Below are 19,970 nucleotides of genomic sequence, written 5' to 3'. Positions count from 1 at the left end.
AGCAAAGCCCGTTAGTTCATCGACGCTCGGATACGATGCTTATGTCGGGATAACGGTCTTTATCTAGAGTGGTTGCATATATCCAGTCACGCCTCCACTGCGGCGGCTTGATGTCAGCACCTATAGAAACCACTAGAGATATACCAAGTTGGAGATTAAATGGCATTCTATTTTCTGTATATTATTGATCTCACACACCACTTATAGATCGTAAAAAAAACCAGGAAATTAGGAAATTAGGAAATAGTTAAGAACTACAGTTTAGTCGCTGGACACTGGCTCTATCAATCAACAGAGGTCAGGAACTGCCAGAGGTTTAGCAATCATATCGTTCGTGTCGTGAAATCGCTCAGTGAAATAATCCTCACTTCTTCATGGTACGTATGTTTCCAAGTTACCTTATAATTCATAATTCAATGTTAGCTTTCCTTTCTTTTCGTCTTTTTCTTTTCTCACATTGATGAAACAATAAATGCCCACCCTCTCAGGCCAATTACCTTGTTACTATGTGCCTAGTCTCTCTATAAATATCACGCGACAGAAGATTTATATCACAACTTCAGGAACTTCTGCACATATTTCGTTAGATAGTACGTTGATGATTCAAGCCAAGCTATATACAGTTGTTAGATCTGCCCTGTACTTCGGCATCCATAGATCTAGCAAGAAAGAACTCGACTGTGTAAAGGCCAAACTTTCGTTTTAGGGTCTTTAATGGATCATGTCTTCAAAATGATACCAATGACACTATGTATACATTAGCTAGCAAAGACTATAAATGATAGGCTTCGGGCTTATTTTTTGAACTGTGACCCGATGATCACAGACCCAGGTTCGAGGGCTCTGCTGAAAGGTTGGAGAATGCCTATGTAACTGTCAGTTATGTGCTGAGGTATAGGAACATCGAAGTGTAGTAAAAGTGGAAACGCACCCAGGAGTCTAACTGAGTCCACCAATTCAGTCCTTCCAAATTATCCAGAAGTCCAAAGTCCTCGCCAAAATCAAATGTTTCTTCCACTGTGTCCGGAGGTGCAAAGGTTTCTGGGTTATTTGCAGAGCGAGAAGCCGACGGGAGCGGTTGTGGGATATCTGCTTGGTTTGCAGTTTTTTGGACCATAGAGGCTTGACCTTGGATAACTGTAGTGGCAAGCGGCTGTGAAGTATTTGCAGGAGCATCCGAACGTAGATATGAACCGGTCTGTCTACGTGCCTCCAATCTAAGTTCCCCCAGAATGATGCTATAGCGACGGCTTGGGCAGTTCTTGCGGGTAGCCTCCGCAAGATGTTGCTGACAAGCCTCGGCGAGGTTGAATAATGAACACAAGTATGTTTTATCCTCCATACTCCGCGAGGCATCGGGATACGAGGATAGCTGACATTGTTGGATGGTATATATATACACCACCGTGATGGCGCAGAAGCACACGTAGTGAGTGAACCAGAAGGACCGGATCAGGACGCCTTGCTTCCCAAGGGTATCCACTATCCTCATGACGTCTTCGGCAGCCCCTATACATTTGTGCACATGGTTTGTTACCGTGGAATGTGAGACCGGCGGCCTGCGACTGAGGTCCGTGAAATCATTCAGGAGAAATAACCTGGTGGCGTGGATAATCGAATGCGAGTATGCGAGTTGTAAAACTTGGCTTTGCCTACAAAGAGGTGGGATGAGACTTGTGGCACGAACACTGTTGAATAAAGGTGGTGCGGCCCTTTTCCATTCCTCTAACTCCGAAGTGAGCCGTACAGCTACTTCGAGAGGTGGCTCTCGTGATCGAGGATTGATCGTGTATAGTTGTCGGGAAACTTCACCGAGTATGCGGCCTAGTCTACAAACAAGGAGGTGAGCTGCAAGCTCAGGATGAGACACTCAGGGGAGGACAAACCGGTAGTGGAGGACGGATGCGATCATCATACAGTCAGGAGACCCTGTCCTTCGGCGTGCATCGTCCTGCGACATATCTTCGTCATTGACCTCGTCCGGAAGTTCCTGGTCATGATCTTCTTCGTGGATTAGCCTCGGCCTCCCGAACATGACACTGAGGTATTTATCCAGAGTGTAAGTACTCCAGAAGATCCGTTTACGGATTTCACGATCCAAGTACGTATTGCCATTCTTCGACGACTTCGCAGGGTATCTTCGGTGCAGCCCCAAGGCCGTCACAAGTTGCAGCGCAGTCCCAAAAGCGTACCAACATTCGTTGGCTCGGGATGATGAAAGCAGGTAGAGGCATTGACCTAACCTCGCTTGAACCGATTCTAGCCGGGGAGGTCCTGACTCTAGGGACAGCAGATATTTTGAAGCAGCGTACCATCGCTCGCTACAAGTGTTCAGTATTTCTTTGGGAATGTGTGAAAGCGCCAGTATACGTGCTTACCTTCCGTTCCAAACGTCGATATCATTTTCTGGTTTCAGTTCTTCATGCAGCGAACTTACAGCGAAGATTATGAGGAGAATAGCTGTTCGAGCTACCATTGGGCCAGTGGGTGGATTCCGAGAACAAATATTGCTTTCATACACTTGCTTCAGCCAACCCTCCACAGTTCCTCTATGTAAAAAACGGTATGTGACCATCGAGAAGTCGAAATATATCTCAACCAGCTCTCGGGCCCGCTCAATAGAGGGAAGGGTAAAGCCAGCTTCCCGGTCGTCTGAGTAGGGTCTATCGCCAAACATGAATACCGACGTACTTTTCGAAGACGACTCCTTCTGCAAGTCACCTGGAACCGCCTCTATCTCGTCCTGGTGCAGGCGACGCCAAACACGGTTTAGGAAGGAGACCCCCGACGCCGGTCCAAGGTAATTGCCCTCGAAATCAGTGACCACGGGGTCGGGTGAGTTACGACCTGAGACCTCAGCACCATTCTTGGGTTGCTGCCGCGAACCAGCAGCACCCCGGGAATAGCTCCTCCTCGACCGCTGAGAAGAAAAGCTCCGATTAGTATATGTTGGCGAGAGAACATGATCTTGGTTTGCGTAGTCAGCTGCTACCGATGGGGGCGCTGGTAGAGGCTCTGGAGGAAGGCCTCTAGAGTACGCGGCATTGTATTCGCAAGGAAGCGAGAGTCTCGTACATCTCATACACGGAAGTGTTCCAGTACACCGGGTCTTTTTCTCCTTGCAGTGATCACAGGCTCTCGTGATTTTCTGTCTCGCATTGCTTGGCTTGGGCGTTAATGATGACTCAGATGCCTTCCTTTTCTGCCCCGGATGAAAGCTTCCGCTCGGCCCCAGACCCGTAGCTCTAGCATGATAAGCATTTCCGAGCGACGGCTGCGCATCTGCCCTAATGAGACTGGTCGCCATCGGATCGGTAGGAGGCTCGTCACTTAGAAGCTACTACTAAAGGTTGCATGAGTAATAGCCCCGCCCTGCCCCTGTCTTTCCTTTTTTCCGCCTGTTCAAGCTGAACGTGAGAAAGTGGAATGGCAGTTTTCATCAGGAGAAATTTCCGGGGATTGAACGGATTTTGTTGACGTGCGGGGGTCTGGAACTAAAGTATACTTAAGTGACTCCACAGTCCGGCAAAGATTATCCGGGGCCGAAGCGGTTCACTTCCGGAGTATCTATACAAATGCATCACAGAGCTATTTTCTCAAGAATATGTAAATTGACGATCATTCACTGAGGGAGGGAACATGGCAAGCGCGACTCTGAGGCCTGCCCCGCTCGTAGACTCTATCGAGAGGGGCACCGAAGATTAATTGACGGTGGTAATAATGTAAAGTGGGAAAGATCGGAAACAAGACAAGCCGGTTATCTGCCGGTCACCTGGTTGGCTTAGTCACCCATTGGCGGGTCCCATGACGAGGAGGATATGAGAATATGAGAGCGATTTCTTTCCACGGTTCCCAACTGCAACAGAAGGGGTAGCCATACGCCAAAAAAGAATGTTACGAGGCCAACAACCCGCGAGTACCGGCCCTGAAAGCCCCGGAAATATACATAATCGAAAACCCCGAAGGGAACACCGCTGCGGTTATAACGGCCCACCGTATTAGCAGAGCCCGGTCAAGTTCCCTCCAGGGACACAGCGTCTGGCGGAATTAGCTGACCGTGAGTAGCATGCCTATAACTTCTGCGATTAGTGCGTCCTGCCCTGAGATTCGTGTCAGCGCTCCCGGGAGGGATCGATTACAGACCACCAAGCTAAGGTATGCACTGGTATGGTCATCAATTGCCCAACATTGGCTCGTGGGCGGAATCACAGCATGAACAGGTCCAATATTTGGGGTAGGGTCGATTGAAACTGAAGGATGATCAAGTTAACTGCCAGGTGGAAGAGGGTCAGGCAAACCGTATGTGCACTGACCTGATGGTTGATGCTTAGCCTGCGAGGACAACCGCTGCCAGTTTGGACCATATGTTGGTCTCTATCTAAGACCGACTAATCCTCTATTCGATACTGGGATTGCACTCGGAGAAGGAACATAGCGGGCTGGTTTTCAATTTCTCGAGACTAATGCGTGGAGCGAGAACAGGATCCAAATTCATCGCTGTCACAAGAGATAAAGCAAGAAAGGAAAATAAACATCATCGCCCGTGAAGTAAGGGCTGATGTTGTGTCCTCCCAAACTCTGATCGGCAATCCTTGATTTGCTGAATAGAAGGTTCACAACAGTGGGCTCACCAGCCGATAAGACGGCCAACCTGCGTTCCTGCCGCAGAGGGTGTCATAGCAGACAGAATGAAACTAGGGCCCTTTAATCTGGTATCTTGTAATTCTGATCTGGAAAATACGAATCGCGCGGTTTGTGTATGGGCTTAAAGTTCTCCTTGGACATGGCTCTGATTTGCCGAAAACCGCGGAGAGGACAAGGGAGGTTATTCGAAGAAAGGCGATCGAAGGAGACAGGCGGAGAGAGTATAAAATAAAGTAGTCAATAGCTTCAGAAGAATGCGCAATAAGCTTCCCAGGGTTCTTTCCGTCCTTTTGTATCTTTTTATATAGGGATCAAGCCTTGCGCAGCAGTGATCTGCAGGATTCTTAAGCAAACAAGTTCGTCGCTCGAATGACCAGTCCAACGACAACAGGTTGTGATTATAAAGATGTAGAGGGGGATCAATCACGGTATAACGATGTGTGGTCGTTATGGATGCTCGATTCCTCGGTTTGACGCAGAACCAATAACCTTGGTTAAGACCAGCTTTCCGGGGTCAAGTCTTTCGATGTATCGTCGGTCTCTGTTCCCTGCCCCAGGCCGTCTGGCATATCGTCCTCCCCTTTCGCGTCCCGCTTCAGAAACCCTCGGACAACAGCACGAATTTCGTCGTGAGATGCACCCGACCGAATAACGGCAACAATCGCTTCCACATCCGTCCCCTCGCCGTGCCGAATCGCCTTCAGCAGCTGCTCCACAAACCCGCGATAATATCGTAATTCTTCCTGAGCACGTCTGGCCGCGACCTTACGCCGCTTGTCCGCAAACTCATCGATAACACAGTCACGTCTATGGAGCGCACATTCCGTGCAGGGAGGGCCGGTGGTATCAGCGCTGCACTATAGCAAAATAACATTGAGATTAGAGCCTAGTAGAAAAATAACGAGAGTTCATATGGAGGGAATCAGTAACAAGCCAGAGGCCAGCCGAGCTAGCAGCATAGCGAAGGCGATAACGAATAATATCACCTCAAGACAATCAAACGAAAAGATAGGTACCTTTGTTCGACGTCTTTTGCATTCTGTGCAAGCTGCGGATGCTCTCCTTATCTTGACCTCTTCAACTCCACCTCCCGGAGGAGCAGGCGGCGGCGGCAGAGGACCTGGAAGCGTTCGCGGTGCAATGGGGCGAAATGGTCTGGTTGACCCTTGTTGGGCCATGGTCTATAAGAGGGTATATTGATTAAGAAAAGGAAGACCAAGTCAATGACAAAAGACGAAAACAGAATTGAGATGAGGGAACCTAGAAAAGTCCCTGGTGAGGTTCTCGATAGAACTTCTTATTACATGCTTCTCACGAGGAGGTGCATCTATCCTAAGGAGGTCGACCAGATCATACTCAACCAAAGGAATCATGGGCGAACTGTTAAACACTAAGGCAGATCCTTCTGCAGTGCTTGCATTGACTGCCAGAGGCTATCAGCCACCAGAGGAACTAAGGTGGGCGGGTGGGTGGACGCTGCACCAGGAGAAAGGCGAAAAATAAAAATAAAGATAAAGATAAAATGGCAACTAGAACAAAAAGGAAACAGAAAATAAAAGAAAGCAATAGTTAACAGCTCGCACGGGGGACTGCGTACGGGCCGTTCCCAAAAGATAACCGACAGTTTCCAGGTACAACGAAGGGACACCGCACGTAGAAACAACCATTAGGCTCTGAAAATTCCCGACCAGGACTGCGATACGCTTCGTGAAATGGTATAGTGACTGGATCCCTGGTTGGGTCCTTAGGATGACGGAGCCATCGAATTATGTAACCGAGGGCCCGACGCCATGGTTGAACAACCATTGGGATACCATGTTGGGTTTCCGTTCATGTCGGTTGTAGACAGTAGTCCGGAGTAATACTGGTCAAAGTAGTCCTACCTGATTCTGTACCGCACCGTCTGCTGGACGCTCTTTCATTGGCTCTATTTCATCTCTCACCTTGAATCCTTCTCCGTTCATCATCGCCCGAGGGGATTTCAATGCAGATCGCGCAAAATCCTCTGGCGAAGGGGTGCCTTGCTGATTCGGCGGCAGAAGACCCAGTGGCCACGGGGGCTAAACGTAGTGGGCACTGGGCAGGCGTTCTGCACGAATTCTATCGCCGCTTGACCCCGGATACTTTTTCCGTATTACTTGATTGGCTAGGGTTGCACGAATCATAAGAAATGTGTAGACGTCCAAGGGTTTAGCCCGGTGGGGGGGAGCAGCATTTCGTGATCCCGTTCTCATCGAAAACCAGTAACGTTTATTCCATCGTGATAGGTGACGACCCCCTTTCCTGGTTGAACATTATCAAGGTCGTCAAGGATCGCCTGACCAAGCGGGCATGTTGTTATGGTTCAGTCATCGAAGCTTAAACTGGGAGGCCAGCAGCTGTTAAACACGGTACCACATAAAGTTGACGAGGCCAGATGTCATGAAAGCCCAATAGGGATGGGGAGATTATGCGGTTCGAGACATCGTCACTCCCTTACAGCTCTTACAGCAGAGTCTCGAATCCTGACGATCGAAACAAAGATGCAACCACACGTGACTCCGCCCGGTTGTTTACAGCTGCCACTAGTCCCGTTGGGGAATGGCGTCGTATGAGTCGTAGTTGAGATACAGTAGGGATCTTCATGACTAGTAAGTCGTACCGTTAGGACCCCCGATGCATCCAATGAGTCCAGCCCGATATTCATTTTCTTTACTCGATTTCCCCAAGTATACAAGTCACAACCTCTTCAGACGGCACAAAATAGAGAAACTCTGTCAGAGAATTAAATAAAAATGAATAGATACATAGATAAATAAATAAATAAATTACAAAAGAAGAAGCAAGAGAGTCTGCGATTCCCCACTCGACCCGTCCTGAGTTCGTATACAATTTCTAGACCAAGTCTACATAGCAAGCAGTCTCTTGCCAACCCAACAAACGAAGGGGATTTCCTAATACAGACACTTGCCCAACTTGGAAGTATAGAATAACCTCAGCTCCACCACCACAAGCGAAGCCCTAAGCCACGACTGCCGACTACTACCTCGTCACGAGGGGATCTCTCCACGCATGATCGGTACTTTCCATGTACCTTGTCGAGGACTACGGACAGGAAATATTCCATGCGCTAGTGATTGATCGACAAAAACAGGCGAGATGAACAAAAGAAACTCCTCCCGTTTAAAATAAATAAACTCGAGAATCCGGTCCCATGGATCGTGCACTATTGGTTCAGGAAGCTGTGGCAAATTCCCCCTCCACTTTACCACCACCTGACGAGTCAGAGTATCTCTGGAGTCTGGAAGGTTCGTTAAGAATTTATCATCTAAACCAAGGGATAGAATGCCTCTGCCGGTCAAGACGCACTGACAAACTACTTACTAGTCCTGGTACAGTCTGAGTATTCGGAACAAGGCCGTTCTTCGGCATAGGGCATCTCGGTTTCTGCCGAGCCAATCAGTATCGGTTTCTTCTCTTAAACCAAGAGATGCATGACGCCTGGGGCTTGAGGGTGGCTGAGTTACATCTTCCTCCTCACCCTACTCCTTCTATTATTACTACTACTACTACTCCTCCTCCTCCTCCTCCCGGAGCAGGATCGGCAACGACAACTTTTAGACCCACGATTTCACGTTATTGTCATCTATGTAACCACCCAAAAGAATTCAACCAGTCCGTAAAAGCCCGTAAAGTACCAAGACATTATCAATACCAGAGTAGAAAGAAAGAAAAGGACACTGGAAGCTATCTACTGTGAAACAGAACCGTTGGCGGTCAGGAAAATCCGTAACATTCATAGAAGAGACAGGGGCCCTTCCAAAGATGAAGAAAAAGCCGGTAAACAAGAGATTCCACGAACGAAGAGGAGCAGATGATTAGAGTATGCGAATAAAAGAATAAAGAGTTAGGGTTCAGGACACTAAAGAGCGGTGTTCAGTAGATAGGCCTGCCTTCGTCCCATCGACGAGGCTGTGCTGAATCTGGAGAATGGGCGTGGCTGTCCATCGACTGACGGCTTTGCTCATGAGGTGAGGCCGACAAATGCAGGTTGCTGCTGTCGCGCGGCCGTGTCGCGGATCCTTCAATGTCTCCACGAACACTGCCGATGCCGCCAATCCATTCCCACACGCGAGCAACGTCACCACCACGACCCTCTCGCACGGCAGCTCGAATGTTGGCATTCCCTTCAACGACACTGCGAACCCGTCGCCATAGTTCTTCACGTCGACTGCCACGCAATTCGGATCGAAGGACGTCGTCGCGCAGTTGTCCAATTGGAATATAAGGTTCACGGGCTTCGCCACGGGCATGCAAAGCGGCTTGTGTCGCAAGGCGATCGAGCGTGGTGGCTACTAGTTCCGGGACTCGTGCCATATCAGACCGGCGAGAAAGGACTCTCGAGCGTGCATACATCACGGCGCATGCACAGATGGTTAAAACTGAAAGAGGGAGTCGATACGCGAGGAGAGAGAGTCGGACGTAGCGGCGGAAGGCGCACGTAAGGGGGAGCCGACTAATTGATGTCGAGGTGAGGGTGACGACAGAAGATGGTCTGTAATAGTAGTGTCGCCTCTGTTAGTTCCGTATACACGTCAGAAACCATAATCCTCTGGCGCTAGCCTAGAAACCCACCTGTTGTGGGGACGATGTATCGAAAGAAAAGAGCAACTTACGTCTTCGTTTGGGTAATAACCTCTTCCCTGCCGAGGATTTCACCTAAGGCCCCCTTCCATAGATCATCGAACTCGGTATCACTCATTCCTTTCCGACGTTTTCTTCCCACCTCCTGCTTCAAATCTGGTTCACTGATCTCTGGCCCCTCTACTCCTTGCCCGTCAATTGCGAGTTCCCCGCATTCCCATTTGGCTCTTCTGTCACGCAGCTCCTCCACAGCTTTATCAGCAACAGCTTTGACGCGCCGCGCTTTCTCACTGTCAGGCTCGCAAGTCGGAGGCAGGGGAACTAAGCCTCCCAGAGACAGAGGATGCGCCTTCAGAATAAAGTCGTTCTCGCAGAGTGCCTCGAAATTGGGATAACAGAATGCATGGGCAGGACAGGGTTCGCATTGAGGTTCCAAGACATTTGCCCACTCAGGAATCCGAGTCTCGGCCAATGACCAAGTAGGCTTTCCAATGCCGCAAAATCCAATCTCAATCTTCTCTTTTCGCCACCAAACACCAAATCCAGCAAGCAGCAGTAATATAATAACCCAAGGAGCCGCGCGACTCGTTGAGCCTTGCATTTGTTGTTGGTTCGGAGCAGAAGGGTACCACAAGTCCGCCTGCTCCCTTTCTAGTGCAAGCTGTTCTTCCGGTGTGAATTCTTCGCCAGCACTGAGCTCACTCTCGTCATCGTCCGACATGGATTCAAGTTGCTTACGGGGTGATTTCAACTTCGAGACGGGGAATTGGAAGGAAGATCGCCTGGATACAGTAGCACCATCTTCTTGTTTAATGAACGCGTCAGACTTTCTAGCCCGGAGACCCTGGTCCAAAGCAGGGCTCTCCGTCGGTAGTAGCGATCCACTCTTTCGCTTTTTCTCGGACCACGGAGCAGGAGAACTGCCACTTTGAAATGGGTTGTCATACGTAAAGACGCTCTCTTCCTTAGGCTCTTCTTTTATTAACCGTGACATAGGCTCTGGCTCAGTCGATGGTGTCATCTCGCTTCTCCGTAGTTTTCGGGCAGTTGATTTCCGGGGAGTAACGGTGTCTGCGGCGACTGGTGTTGTAGGGGTGTCATGATAATATTGATTTTCGGATGCGCGAAGGCGCTTCGACTCTGATCTCGGTGCTATACGTCTAGAAATTGTGGACGGCGTGGCAGGAATGTTTCTATCATCAACGTCGGCGGTCGAGGCTCGCGTACTTATCCTCGATCGTCCTCGCCTTCCCCCAGTTACCGTTGAGACCGTCGAAGGTGTTGGTGGGGGCGGCATAGAATCTCTACTATCGTCCTCTCGTCGGTCATTGAAATCACTAACTACCGATGTCGCGCGACTTCCCATATCTGTAATCCCGTCACTCGTTCGCCTCACTCGCTCTCGGTCCCGCAGTAATCTCCTCGCCTGAGGTAGAACTTCATCCTCCAGAATCCGTATGAGCTGCGCCTTCTTCGCAGAAGCCGGGTATGGAATATCATGGCTGACTAGAATGGACCGTAGGCGTGGCACTGTGAGAGAATTAAGGTCGAAATCAGGCGAAAGATAGTCCAGGTCATCCGCCATGGTGGAAATTGCTAGTTACAAGGATCACCACAGCAAACTTTTATCGATAATGAAATGTAGGTGGGTGATGGATTTCATCTGAAATCTTCACGAAATAGACGTTAGTTCCTCGCAATTCGTCAAATGACAGATTGGCAGACGTTGAAATTTATGGTATCCAGGGCAACAGAGCGGGGCCGAAGGCGAAATGGCCACTTAAGTAGTGGTATGCAACAAAGACTATTGTAACAAGAGAATCAAAAGTTGGATATGGCTTGGTGTGCTTCAGAGTCAAAGAAAAAAAGGCGTTGGGATTGTTCTTGCACACTCCCAGGAGAATGAAATAGGAGTCGGCGATGATGAACCGCGGTTGACGAAAGACAATCAAACAACAAACAAAAAGCAACACCCGTGACTTATCAATGCCTTAGGCAATAATTGCCCCACGTGCACATAGCATATTCCGACAATGCCTACATACCATAGCTCACTACTAGTAGTACTAGTACGTCGGCCTGCACTACAGGAAAATAGATATATATAATTTTAGCGTTCCCAGCGCTGCGAGCGGAGTTGTAAAAGAACTACATGAGGCTTATGGTGTGTCAGGTCGCCAGTCAATACTAATGAAGCCGCTGTAGAATTACGCGCGCGCGCTGCACAGTAGCATAGCAAAACTAATTGATACGTAACGTTAGCAAATATACCTGGAGCTCAGCCAAGGCGCACTGCAATTGGATGTGAAACCAGTTCATTCTTCATGTCTGTGCTGACATATCGACTAAGATTGAAAGTGGAACAAAGTACAGGAAAAGTAATATCCACCTTAGCTCCTGTCCATGCTTCTGAACGCTGAACATCCAACCAACCCATGAGGCGCCGCTGAGCAGTAGATAAAATGGAGACAAAGAGAAAATGTAAGATTAGATACTGTAGATAAGAGGTGTGAGTGCGAGTGCGTCGGCCATTAATTGTTCACGTCATCATGGGATGCTCATGCGTAGAAATGAAGACGATACAGAACTGTTGCTGTCTTCGAGAGACGCTGTGTAACTAGGACTGCTGCCAGTGATGCCAGCAGCACTGACAGAAATTTGCTCTTTGAGGGCCCTATATTCTGCAAGTTGGGTCTGCAGCTCCTGTAACACGTCTCCGATCGGCATGGCATGATCATTGAGTCGGTCGTGCGGTCTGAAGGGCCGTAACATGTTCCGAATTGCAAGAGTATTGACCGTCATTTCGATGCGAGTCACTTGTTGTTCAACCAAGCTGACCACGGTCGAGTCAGCAAGCTCTCCTCCATGATTCTTAACGACATTGAAGAGGGACACATTGGGTTCTTTGAGTCGAGCTTCGCCCGGGTACTCCAGAGCGCCACAGAGTCTCTCTAAACGGAGGGTAATCTCCCAGAGGCGCCAGATAAGATCCGTTTGGATTTCTAGCTGTGAGTGTTTGCTAATGGTTGTTGGGACATTCTTGTCACTTGCTGCATCTTTCTGCATGATACTTAGTCGTCCCGATAGGGTGTGAGGGTAGATAAGGTAAAGCGGCTCGGGGTTCTCAAGGCCTTTCAGTTTCCGTTCGCCCTGATCTTTGATCACGAAGCCAAGGCTGTTAAGTTGTTGGAGCTCGCGACGAATGTTATACCCAAGGTTATCCACAGCATAGCCCTCTTCCGAGCCAGTCGACGCGGCACGCTCACTATCTGCAAACACCTCCAGGTTGCGTTGAATATCGCTCATGAAATCCGAGGACACGAAGATCTGCCCCCCATCTGCAACAGCGGAGATACGAGAGGCGCGATTCACCATCGGCCCAAAGTAGTCCATGCGGTTAGTAACGGGATCCTTTTCACAGACAGGCTCGCCCCAATGTATGCCCATACGGACAGAAAGTCCACGGAAAATAATATTATTGTCCATATCGTACTCAACTTGACACTGAGTTTGTTCGAGAATTTCCGTCGGCCATTCTGCTTCGAGAAGCTGCATTTGACAGTTGAAACACCATAGCAAGGCAGCCGTAGTTGTGGAAAAGGCAACCATAAAAGCATCTCCTTCGGTCTTAACTTCGTACCCCCCAATGATTCCAAGCTGTCGACGAAGTATATCATTATGGATTTGTATGGCAGAGCGCATTGCATCAGGGCATGTCTCCCAAAGACTAGTAGACCCTTTAATATCTGTAAAGATGATGGCCAATTCCCCTACAGGGGCATCCACAAATTCAAAGCGAGCAAGTCTGGAATCTCCAGGCATGTCACGCGGCTTCTTCGTGCGTTTTGATGTGGGGAGAATTTGTTGTTCCTCAAGCATACCCGTAGAAACACTCGCATTTCTGAACTTGCTCTGCCTGTCTCGTTTCTTTAGATCCCCAACGCCAAGTATCATAACCATGAGTTTGTTGTTGGCGCCGAACGAGATAGCCAGGTCCCTTATTTTTTGAGCTGCTACCATTAAATCTCTCCTCTCAGCCCTTGTCACGTCGACAACCAGGTCTGGCGTTACGTAGTCCCATAACTCCCGTGACGCCAAGATTATCATCTCATCCTGCTCCGTTAGATTGACATGCATAGTATGAGGAGCCGCGATGAGGGCGGGCATCAAATGAAAATGACCAAAGGATCTCGACACAGGAAGGACATCGTTAAGCTTGCCCTGGCGAGAGACATAGCCTCCGGCAGCCCGAATCCTTGCTCTTTCATGAGGTTCGGCGGGGTCGTGTGTTCGGGTCAAGTGTCTGAGCGAACCGTCAGATTTGACAAGAATTGCCTGTGCATCTCCAACATTGGCGACGAATAGATCCATGTTACGGAGATACAGCACAGTTGCAACTCCGCCGGATGCGCCGTCCTCGTTGGTAAGCTTCCGGCTCTTTTGGTCAGGTGGTTCTTCATATCGCTGGACAGTTTTGTCATCAAAAGTTTTGAAACAAGCCGCTGCCATATTCTTGTTCAACGCTAAGAACGCACGTCGCAATGCATCCAACGGCGTCTCCTGTAGATCTCGCCGCAGTTTGCGCAACTCAGTGGAAAACGTGCGAAGGAAGTTTTCGTGCAAATACTTCGCGATTTTGGAACCTCCAGTGGACTGACTTGTCCCATCAAACATCCCCACAACCGTTTCCACATTGTCTGGCTTTAATCGTGGCACAATCATATCAATAATTGATAGATGTTCACTTTTCCCGAGAAAGTCGGCCATACCATAAGCAAGAAAGCCGGCTAGTGATGCAGATGTTCTCACACGACGGTCTTCATTTTCCTCGGGGATAGTGGAGGTTGTAAGCGTAACATCCATCAGCCCCAGCACGCGCAGATAAGTAAGGGAATTGAAGTCGGTCAAGTCTGTTCCATTAGTGTTCGGCGGCCCCAGCAACGAAGAAACATGCGGTTTGATCTCAAGGCGCTTGTTCCCGGAAAAATTAAGATACTTCAAGTTTCGGTTCCAGTTCCAATTCCAGTCATAGGGCCAATTAGAAACATTGTACTTTAACGAGTTGCTCCCGACATCCAGGATGGAGAGCTTGCTGACTTTGCATAGTTCTGCTGGTAGAACTTGGAACCGATTTGCGTTGATATTAAGGATCTTGAGCTGGCTACCTTCTTCGAGGTCGTCCGAAGGAAGTGACGTTAGCTCATTGCCGGAAAGGTAAAGCTCTGTCAAATTGGACCAACGTTTCAGCAGCCCTTGAGGCAGCTCGGTCAGTTCATTGTACGAAAGGTTTACAACGCGTAGCTCTGTAAGTAACGATAATTCGCGGAAAATGTCATCTTCTAGCCGATTATCGGCCAGGTATAAATTCCTCAGCGATCCGCAAAAGGTTTGATTGGAGAGATTTGAGAAACTTGAGTCTTTCCTGGAAGCTGGACTACCTTCATTCAGCGACCTCGACGCTGTGGAAACCTTTCTGCCGCCTTGGCTTAGGGACGACGCGACCGACGGCTTTCGATACCCTCCGCTGCCGTTTGGTGAGCCTCCAGTGCTAAGAACGCTGCCTGAGGTTTGGCTTGGACGACGACCTTCTTGGTCGTCAGCTGCTAGGTCTTCGTAGTTTGTCGGTGTAGAAGTTCCTGGAGTGCCAGGCACCAGTTCGCCAGGGAGCTGAGGCATCGGAGTACCATGCTTTGGAAAACTGTCTAATACATTGGATGAAACATTGAGTGTCTCTAGTTTGTTGCAGTTCCAAAGCTCTGGTGGTAATCGGCTCAGATTACACTCCCTAAGATTGAGGTATCTGAGCTCGGTTAGACAGCCAAATGTGGCAGGAAGCGCGTCGAGTGGGTTCTTGATGATGCTGAAGTGTTCAAGTTTACGGAGTTTGCCGATGTGGGACGACATGGACACGAAATGATTCTTGTCAAGTACTAATTTCGTCAAATTTGGTGCGTTCTCAAAGAGGGTATCGCGAAGCTGGACCAGCTTTGCGGAAGCTATATTGAGAACTGTGAGAGTAGGCATCGGAGCATCAATGTCAAACTGAGTAATCGGGCAATGGTCAAGAAGCAATGTTCGCAGCTTGGGAAATGAGCCTTTGAATTTCGATATCGCATTGTGACCAACGTGCAACTGCTCCAAGCGTGGCACATATGATAGGTTGTCAATATTGGTTATTTCGTTGAACCTCGCATCGATCTCCTTAACATTCACGAGATCTTTGAAAGATTCGTCCAAGGCGCCCCTCAGCACGTTGTTTGTCATCCAAAGGCGCTCAAGGGTCGACAATCTACCAATGCAAGGCACCTCGGCAATATTGTTGAAGCTGATATCGAGATCCACTAAGTTCTTGAGATTGCCAAGAAACTCAGGGAAGACTCGGAAATTGTTTGAGGATAAATTCAAACTCCTCAAATAGGCAAAGTTTCCGAAGTAGCTTGGAAGGCTCGTAAGCTTATTGTTCGATAATTTAATGCTGACAAGACCTTGGAGTTTATCAAGCCCGGCGTTATCGAGTTGCTCTACATAGTTGTTCGAGACGTCAAGGTAAGTCAACCGACTCGCGAGCCCGAAACTGGCAGGCAAACGGGGGGCTTCATTGCCTATGAACTTGAGCTCTCGGAGATTGATACAGCCTTGAATGAAATCTTTCGGGACATCGAGAGACAAGTTTTTCGACAAATTCAGGGAGATAATCTCTGCGGCTTTGCTGTAGAGGCTAATGGGGATGGTGACAAGACATCTGTTTGAAAGATCCACATGGCTAAACTTCTGATTGCGGTTGAAGCCTGAGTCGCCGCCTTGGAGACTAGTCAAACCGTTTAGCTTATTTGGAAGGAAGGTGAAACGTATGACGTAGCTATGGTCCTCTCGACCAACTTCCTCGATCCTGTCTTTTGAAGTATAGCCAATTCGTTCAAGCATTTCTTTCTGCATAAGAATTGGCTTCTCCGACGGATCGAGCTGCCTGGTTAACTCATTCCTTCGCATAACGATTTCATAATTGTGAAGGTGATCTGTAAGGAAAGACTTCCGGCCAAGTATGACCAAGATATCGGCGACAGTGGCATTAAGCCCTGTTGACAGAGTGGCGAAAGTGGAGTCTACACGGAAGACTCGAATGAAATAAGGAGCGCCGTCAGGTTGGGGTACAGTGCGAGCAACCTCGATATCTCCGCTTGGAAACGGAGGAGCATTGTCCTCACCATGCCTCCTGACATGCCAGCTATCCGGAGCATCCCAGTGCCCAGTGGGTAGGCCATCACGGCTCTTCCCTTCCTCATGTAGCTTCGAGTCTCCGTCGACTGACTGATTTCTGTCAGCTGAGGGCTGCGGGGATCGTTTCCGAACAATGCCTTCCATATGCGAAAGGTCTGTATCAAGCTCATACATGCCCTCCTGCTCTTCCGCTGGTTTAGTATCTTTCGAGGGTGTGTCGGTACCTAGCACACGGCGCCCTCGCAATTTGGCGGAGCTAATAGCCAGGCCCCTGCCATCTTTTTTCCGATCGGATTCATCTCCAGTTTTGGGCGTCGTGGTACCTTCCAGGCTTCCTTGCCGTCCCCTCCTCGCGGGAGAGACATCTCGTCGCGCAAGTTTTGAGGTGCTTTTGGCCTCCTGTACTCCCTTAGCTCCAGGGAAATGCTTCAAAGGGCCATGGGCCTTGGGTCGACGAATTTTATCCAGGATCGATCGTTTATTAGGTAGTTGTGTCCCTGGAGAGCTTTGGCCCTGTTCCCGGGAGTGGGCGCTCTGCATGCTCGGTGTGGGGCTGGTGGAGCGCACAAGAGTAGAAGTTGAGTTCATCGCTGAGTTGTTGAGGCTGTTGGCGCGCAGACCGATACCAAAATCATCGCGCCCTGTGGTGGGACGGCTTGGATACACCGTTATATCGTCGGCAGTGGTTGATTTCTCTTCTTTGCTTCGAGAATGGCGATGTCCACTGAATTGTCGTCCAGTTTGGTTTCTTTGTGAGCCTCTTGCCATTTGGGCAGCAGCCCGGCGACCATCAGCCCCTATGGGAGCTTCACGAACAGGGGCTTCACCGTACTGTGGGATGTCCTAAGGATTAGGGAGCATTAACATTCGCCGATTGTATCGATGACAGCAAGATGCGAAAATACATGGATAAGGAAGATAATACGCAAAAGAGGACAATCAGAACTTACATTGAAGCTTTGAAATACCCAAGGAGTAATTTCACTGGAAGGAAGCGGGGCTCGGGGTCTAGGCCGTTGTGGTGAAGATTCACCAATGAGCCTTTGTGGTGGGCTTCGTGCACCATCCGAGTTGGCCCTTTCGCGAAATATATGCTGCTCGCTAAGTGATGATTTCTTTGTGGGATGCTGGCTGCCGTTGTCGGACTCCAATTTTGAATCTCCAGGCAAGTAGTCTTCCCCAAAGAAACCCTTCAGTTTTTTCCGGAATCGCCCACCCGTACTAGACTTAGACCCTTGACTGCTAATAGTAGTGGCGCTAGCAACAGAGGGCCTTCGATGATCCCCATTATAGTCAAGCTCTAGAGGCTCACTCGCGTAGGTGCGACTTGTTCCAGGACGAAACGAAGTCGACGCTGGTGACGCTTCATGTTCTGAATGATCCTGGAAGAATGCCCCATTCCCATCTCCAGGCGCTATCTTGGGCGAAGAAGAATACGAGGCATTCGGATCTTGCTGAAAATAATCCACTTCATCAGAATTCGGACACGATATTCGGGGACTCGAACTGAAGGTCGGTGGAGGGCCTGGTTCATCTGGTCCTATAGCAGCTGAGGATTTTCGGTGACCTGTGAAACCCGAATCCTTGCGTTTATCTGTTGGGGACACGTCCGGAGAGGGCCAAGTGAAATTCGACGTTGACAAGTCGTGGGCTCCCAAGGTCGGCGGCTGCTTTCGACCCTGTGAAGTAGATCTTAATAAAATCAGTACTGTTATCTAACTGGAAGTCCCCCTTGGTATCGCAGCACGCTGTTACAGCCAAATCATGTACGCAATCAAAGACATTGAATAGACTTGTAGATTGATTTGAAAATGAACGAGGGGCAGGGGGCTAAGTATGAAACAAAAGGCAATCGAGGGCACATATTTCCAGAATACTGGCGTAGAAGAAAAGACAGCTAAGGAGCTATTCTGATTCTTCTTCAAACAGGGGTGGAAGAAGAAAAACTGTCAGGGTCAATGCAATAATAATCGGAAGTATGCACCAAAAGATGCCGTTCAAACACACAAATGTCTCTTCTCAATGCCACGCGCAAGATTAGATGACAACTAAGAGGGGAGGAAAGAAAGAGAAGTGGGGCAAGGACAGAAGATCTGATGACATGGAACATGAGGTACGAGTGAAAAGACAATTCATTCTTACCTGTCCGCTTTCGCGAAACCAGAGAATGGGGAAATAAGACGGCCATTCAACATGGCATGATTTCGCTGGTACCGATTGGTTTGGTTGTCTTTGACTGTCTCCTGGGATAGCCAGCTGTTTCCTCCAGAGCTCTCCGAGCTACGTCTACCTTCCGGGATGTCGCCACCCTGGAAAGACATGTTTCAAAGTATCCCAAATATTCCGGGGCCGTCGAGAAAGAAGCGGCCGGTCGGCGCAGCAATCGCAATGTCAAACGAGGAAGAGCACCATCAATAATTGTCGCCGGGAGAATTTGGGCGAGAGAGAAAGGAAAGGGCCTATCGTAGAATATCGTGCGATAAAGCGCGAGTCGATCCGAAAGAAGGTGGTCGACTGGCAAATAATATAGAAGATCGTGAGCTTATGTAGCGTAGGGGAAAGCTATATCAATGGGAACAAAAATGTTGATTCAAGTACAAAGGGAGGAACGTAATTCAAGAAAGCCTATCACTATATCACTGGAAAAGCGACCGTCGTTGCACGGAGTTTTAGCGTCGGGCGCGGCGGGTGCTTCATGCTCTGGGGGACGAGCGGTAGTAGTCAAGAATCGCCATCGCACATTCTGGGAGAGCAACCCAAAAACGCATGATACGAACGGGCGAAGGAATTAGAAGAGAGGATGCGACATGTGAGGAGGTTTGTAGGTGGAAAGAGTGAGCGGAAACTTCGTAATCGACGGGAAATGGTCGTGGTGGTGGTAGTAGTGGTAGTGGTGGTGGTCGTAGGTTAGTAGCAGTAATGGTCGTGGTGGTGACTACGCTACGTCGTTGAGGCTCTAGCCACAAGACGGCGCTAAACCGGAGAAAGTGACTGCTATACTCCGGGCGGAGTAAGTTACTAACTACCTTTCTGCCAGAGATTACCACCTTACCCCCGTAACTCACATACTCCTTACACTGTACTTGCAGGATGATTCTCACCCAATTGCTGGTATTACATGGTCTACACTTTCAATTTAGTAAATTATATAGACCGGTCTTATCTTCATTTTTCAACAAAGCTGAGAAAAGAAAGAATAATAAATAGAAACAAAGTAAAGTAAAACAAGACAAAATAAACAAATCAATACAAAATCAAGACTTAAGGAACTATAATATATTCCTGTGGGTTTTTTAGAAAGATTTTTGAGTTCCGTCAACCCGCTTTGGTCATTTATGAGGGGGTTTGTAGATATGGTCCGTGAGGATGTCTGTGCTGGCGCGTTTGGATCCTACTAGGAGATATCGAGGACATGCAGGTGATGACCGTCATCAATACAAAGAATGGACCTCACCCTCATGTTGGCTACGGATCTCCTTATTGGG

The 19,970-nt window shown here is 48.9% G+C and overlaps 3 protein-coding genes across 3 annotated transcripts; all 3 read right to left on the bottom strand.

Annotated features, from left to right (window-relative positions):
- Positions 1 to 880: 880 nt before the first annotated feature.
- On the bottom strand, positions 881 to 3,307 carry AO090001000515 (Zn(II)2Cys6 transcription factor; the record flags this gene model as incomplete). Its single annotated transcript, XM_023234586.1, has 3 exons — positions 881 to 1,829; positions 1,887 to 2,321; positions 2,379 to 3,307. 3 exons carry the CDS (start codon positions 3,305 to 3,307, stop codon positions 881 to 883), a joined length of 2,313 nt encoding a protein of 770 aa, XP_023089695.1.
- A 5,252-nt stretch (positions 3,308 to 8,559) lies between these two features.
- Positions 8,560 to 10,852, bottom strand: AO090001000513 (putative sister chromatid separation protein (Src1); the record flags this gene model as incomplete). The annotated part of the gene is made up of 2 exons (XM_001818973.3): positions 8,560 to 9,178; positions 9,300 to 10,852. 2 exons carry the CDS (start codon positions 10,850 to 10,852, stop codon positions 8,560 to 8,562), a joined length of 2,172 nt encoding a protein of 723 aa, XP_001819025.3.
- Positions 10,853 to 11,814: 962 nt separating this feature from the next.
- On the bottom strand, positions 11,815 to 18,680 carry acyA (adenylate cyclase acyA; the record flags this gene model as incomplete). The annotated part of the gene is made up of 3 exons (XM_001818972.3): positions 11,815 to 17,328; positions 17,436 to 18,177; positions 18,628 to 18,680. 3 exons carry the CDS (start codon positions 18,678 to 18,680, stop codon positions 11,815 to 11,817), a joined length of 6,309 nt encoding a protein of 2,102 aa, XP_001819024.3.
- Between the last annotated feature and the right edge of the window lie 1,290 nt (positions 18,681 to 19,970).

This window comes from Aspergillus oryzae, chromosome 2 (genome assembly GCF_000184455.2).
Source record: "Aspergillus oryzae RIB40 DNA, chromosome 2".
NCBI classification, from domain to species: Eukaryota; Fungi; Ascomycota; class Eurotiomycetes; order Eurotiales; family Aspergillaceae; genus Aspergillus; species Aspergillus oryzae.
Note: the sequence above shows the minus strand (reverse complement) of the source record. Positions and strands in the feature narration are given on the sequence as shown.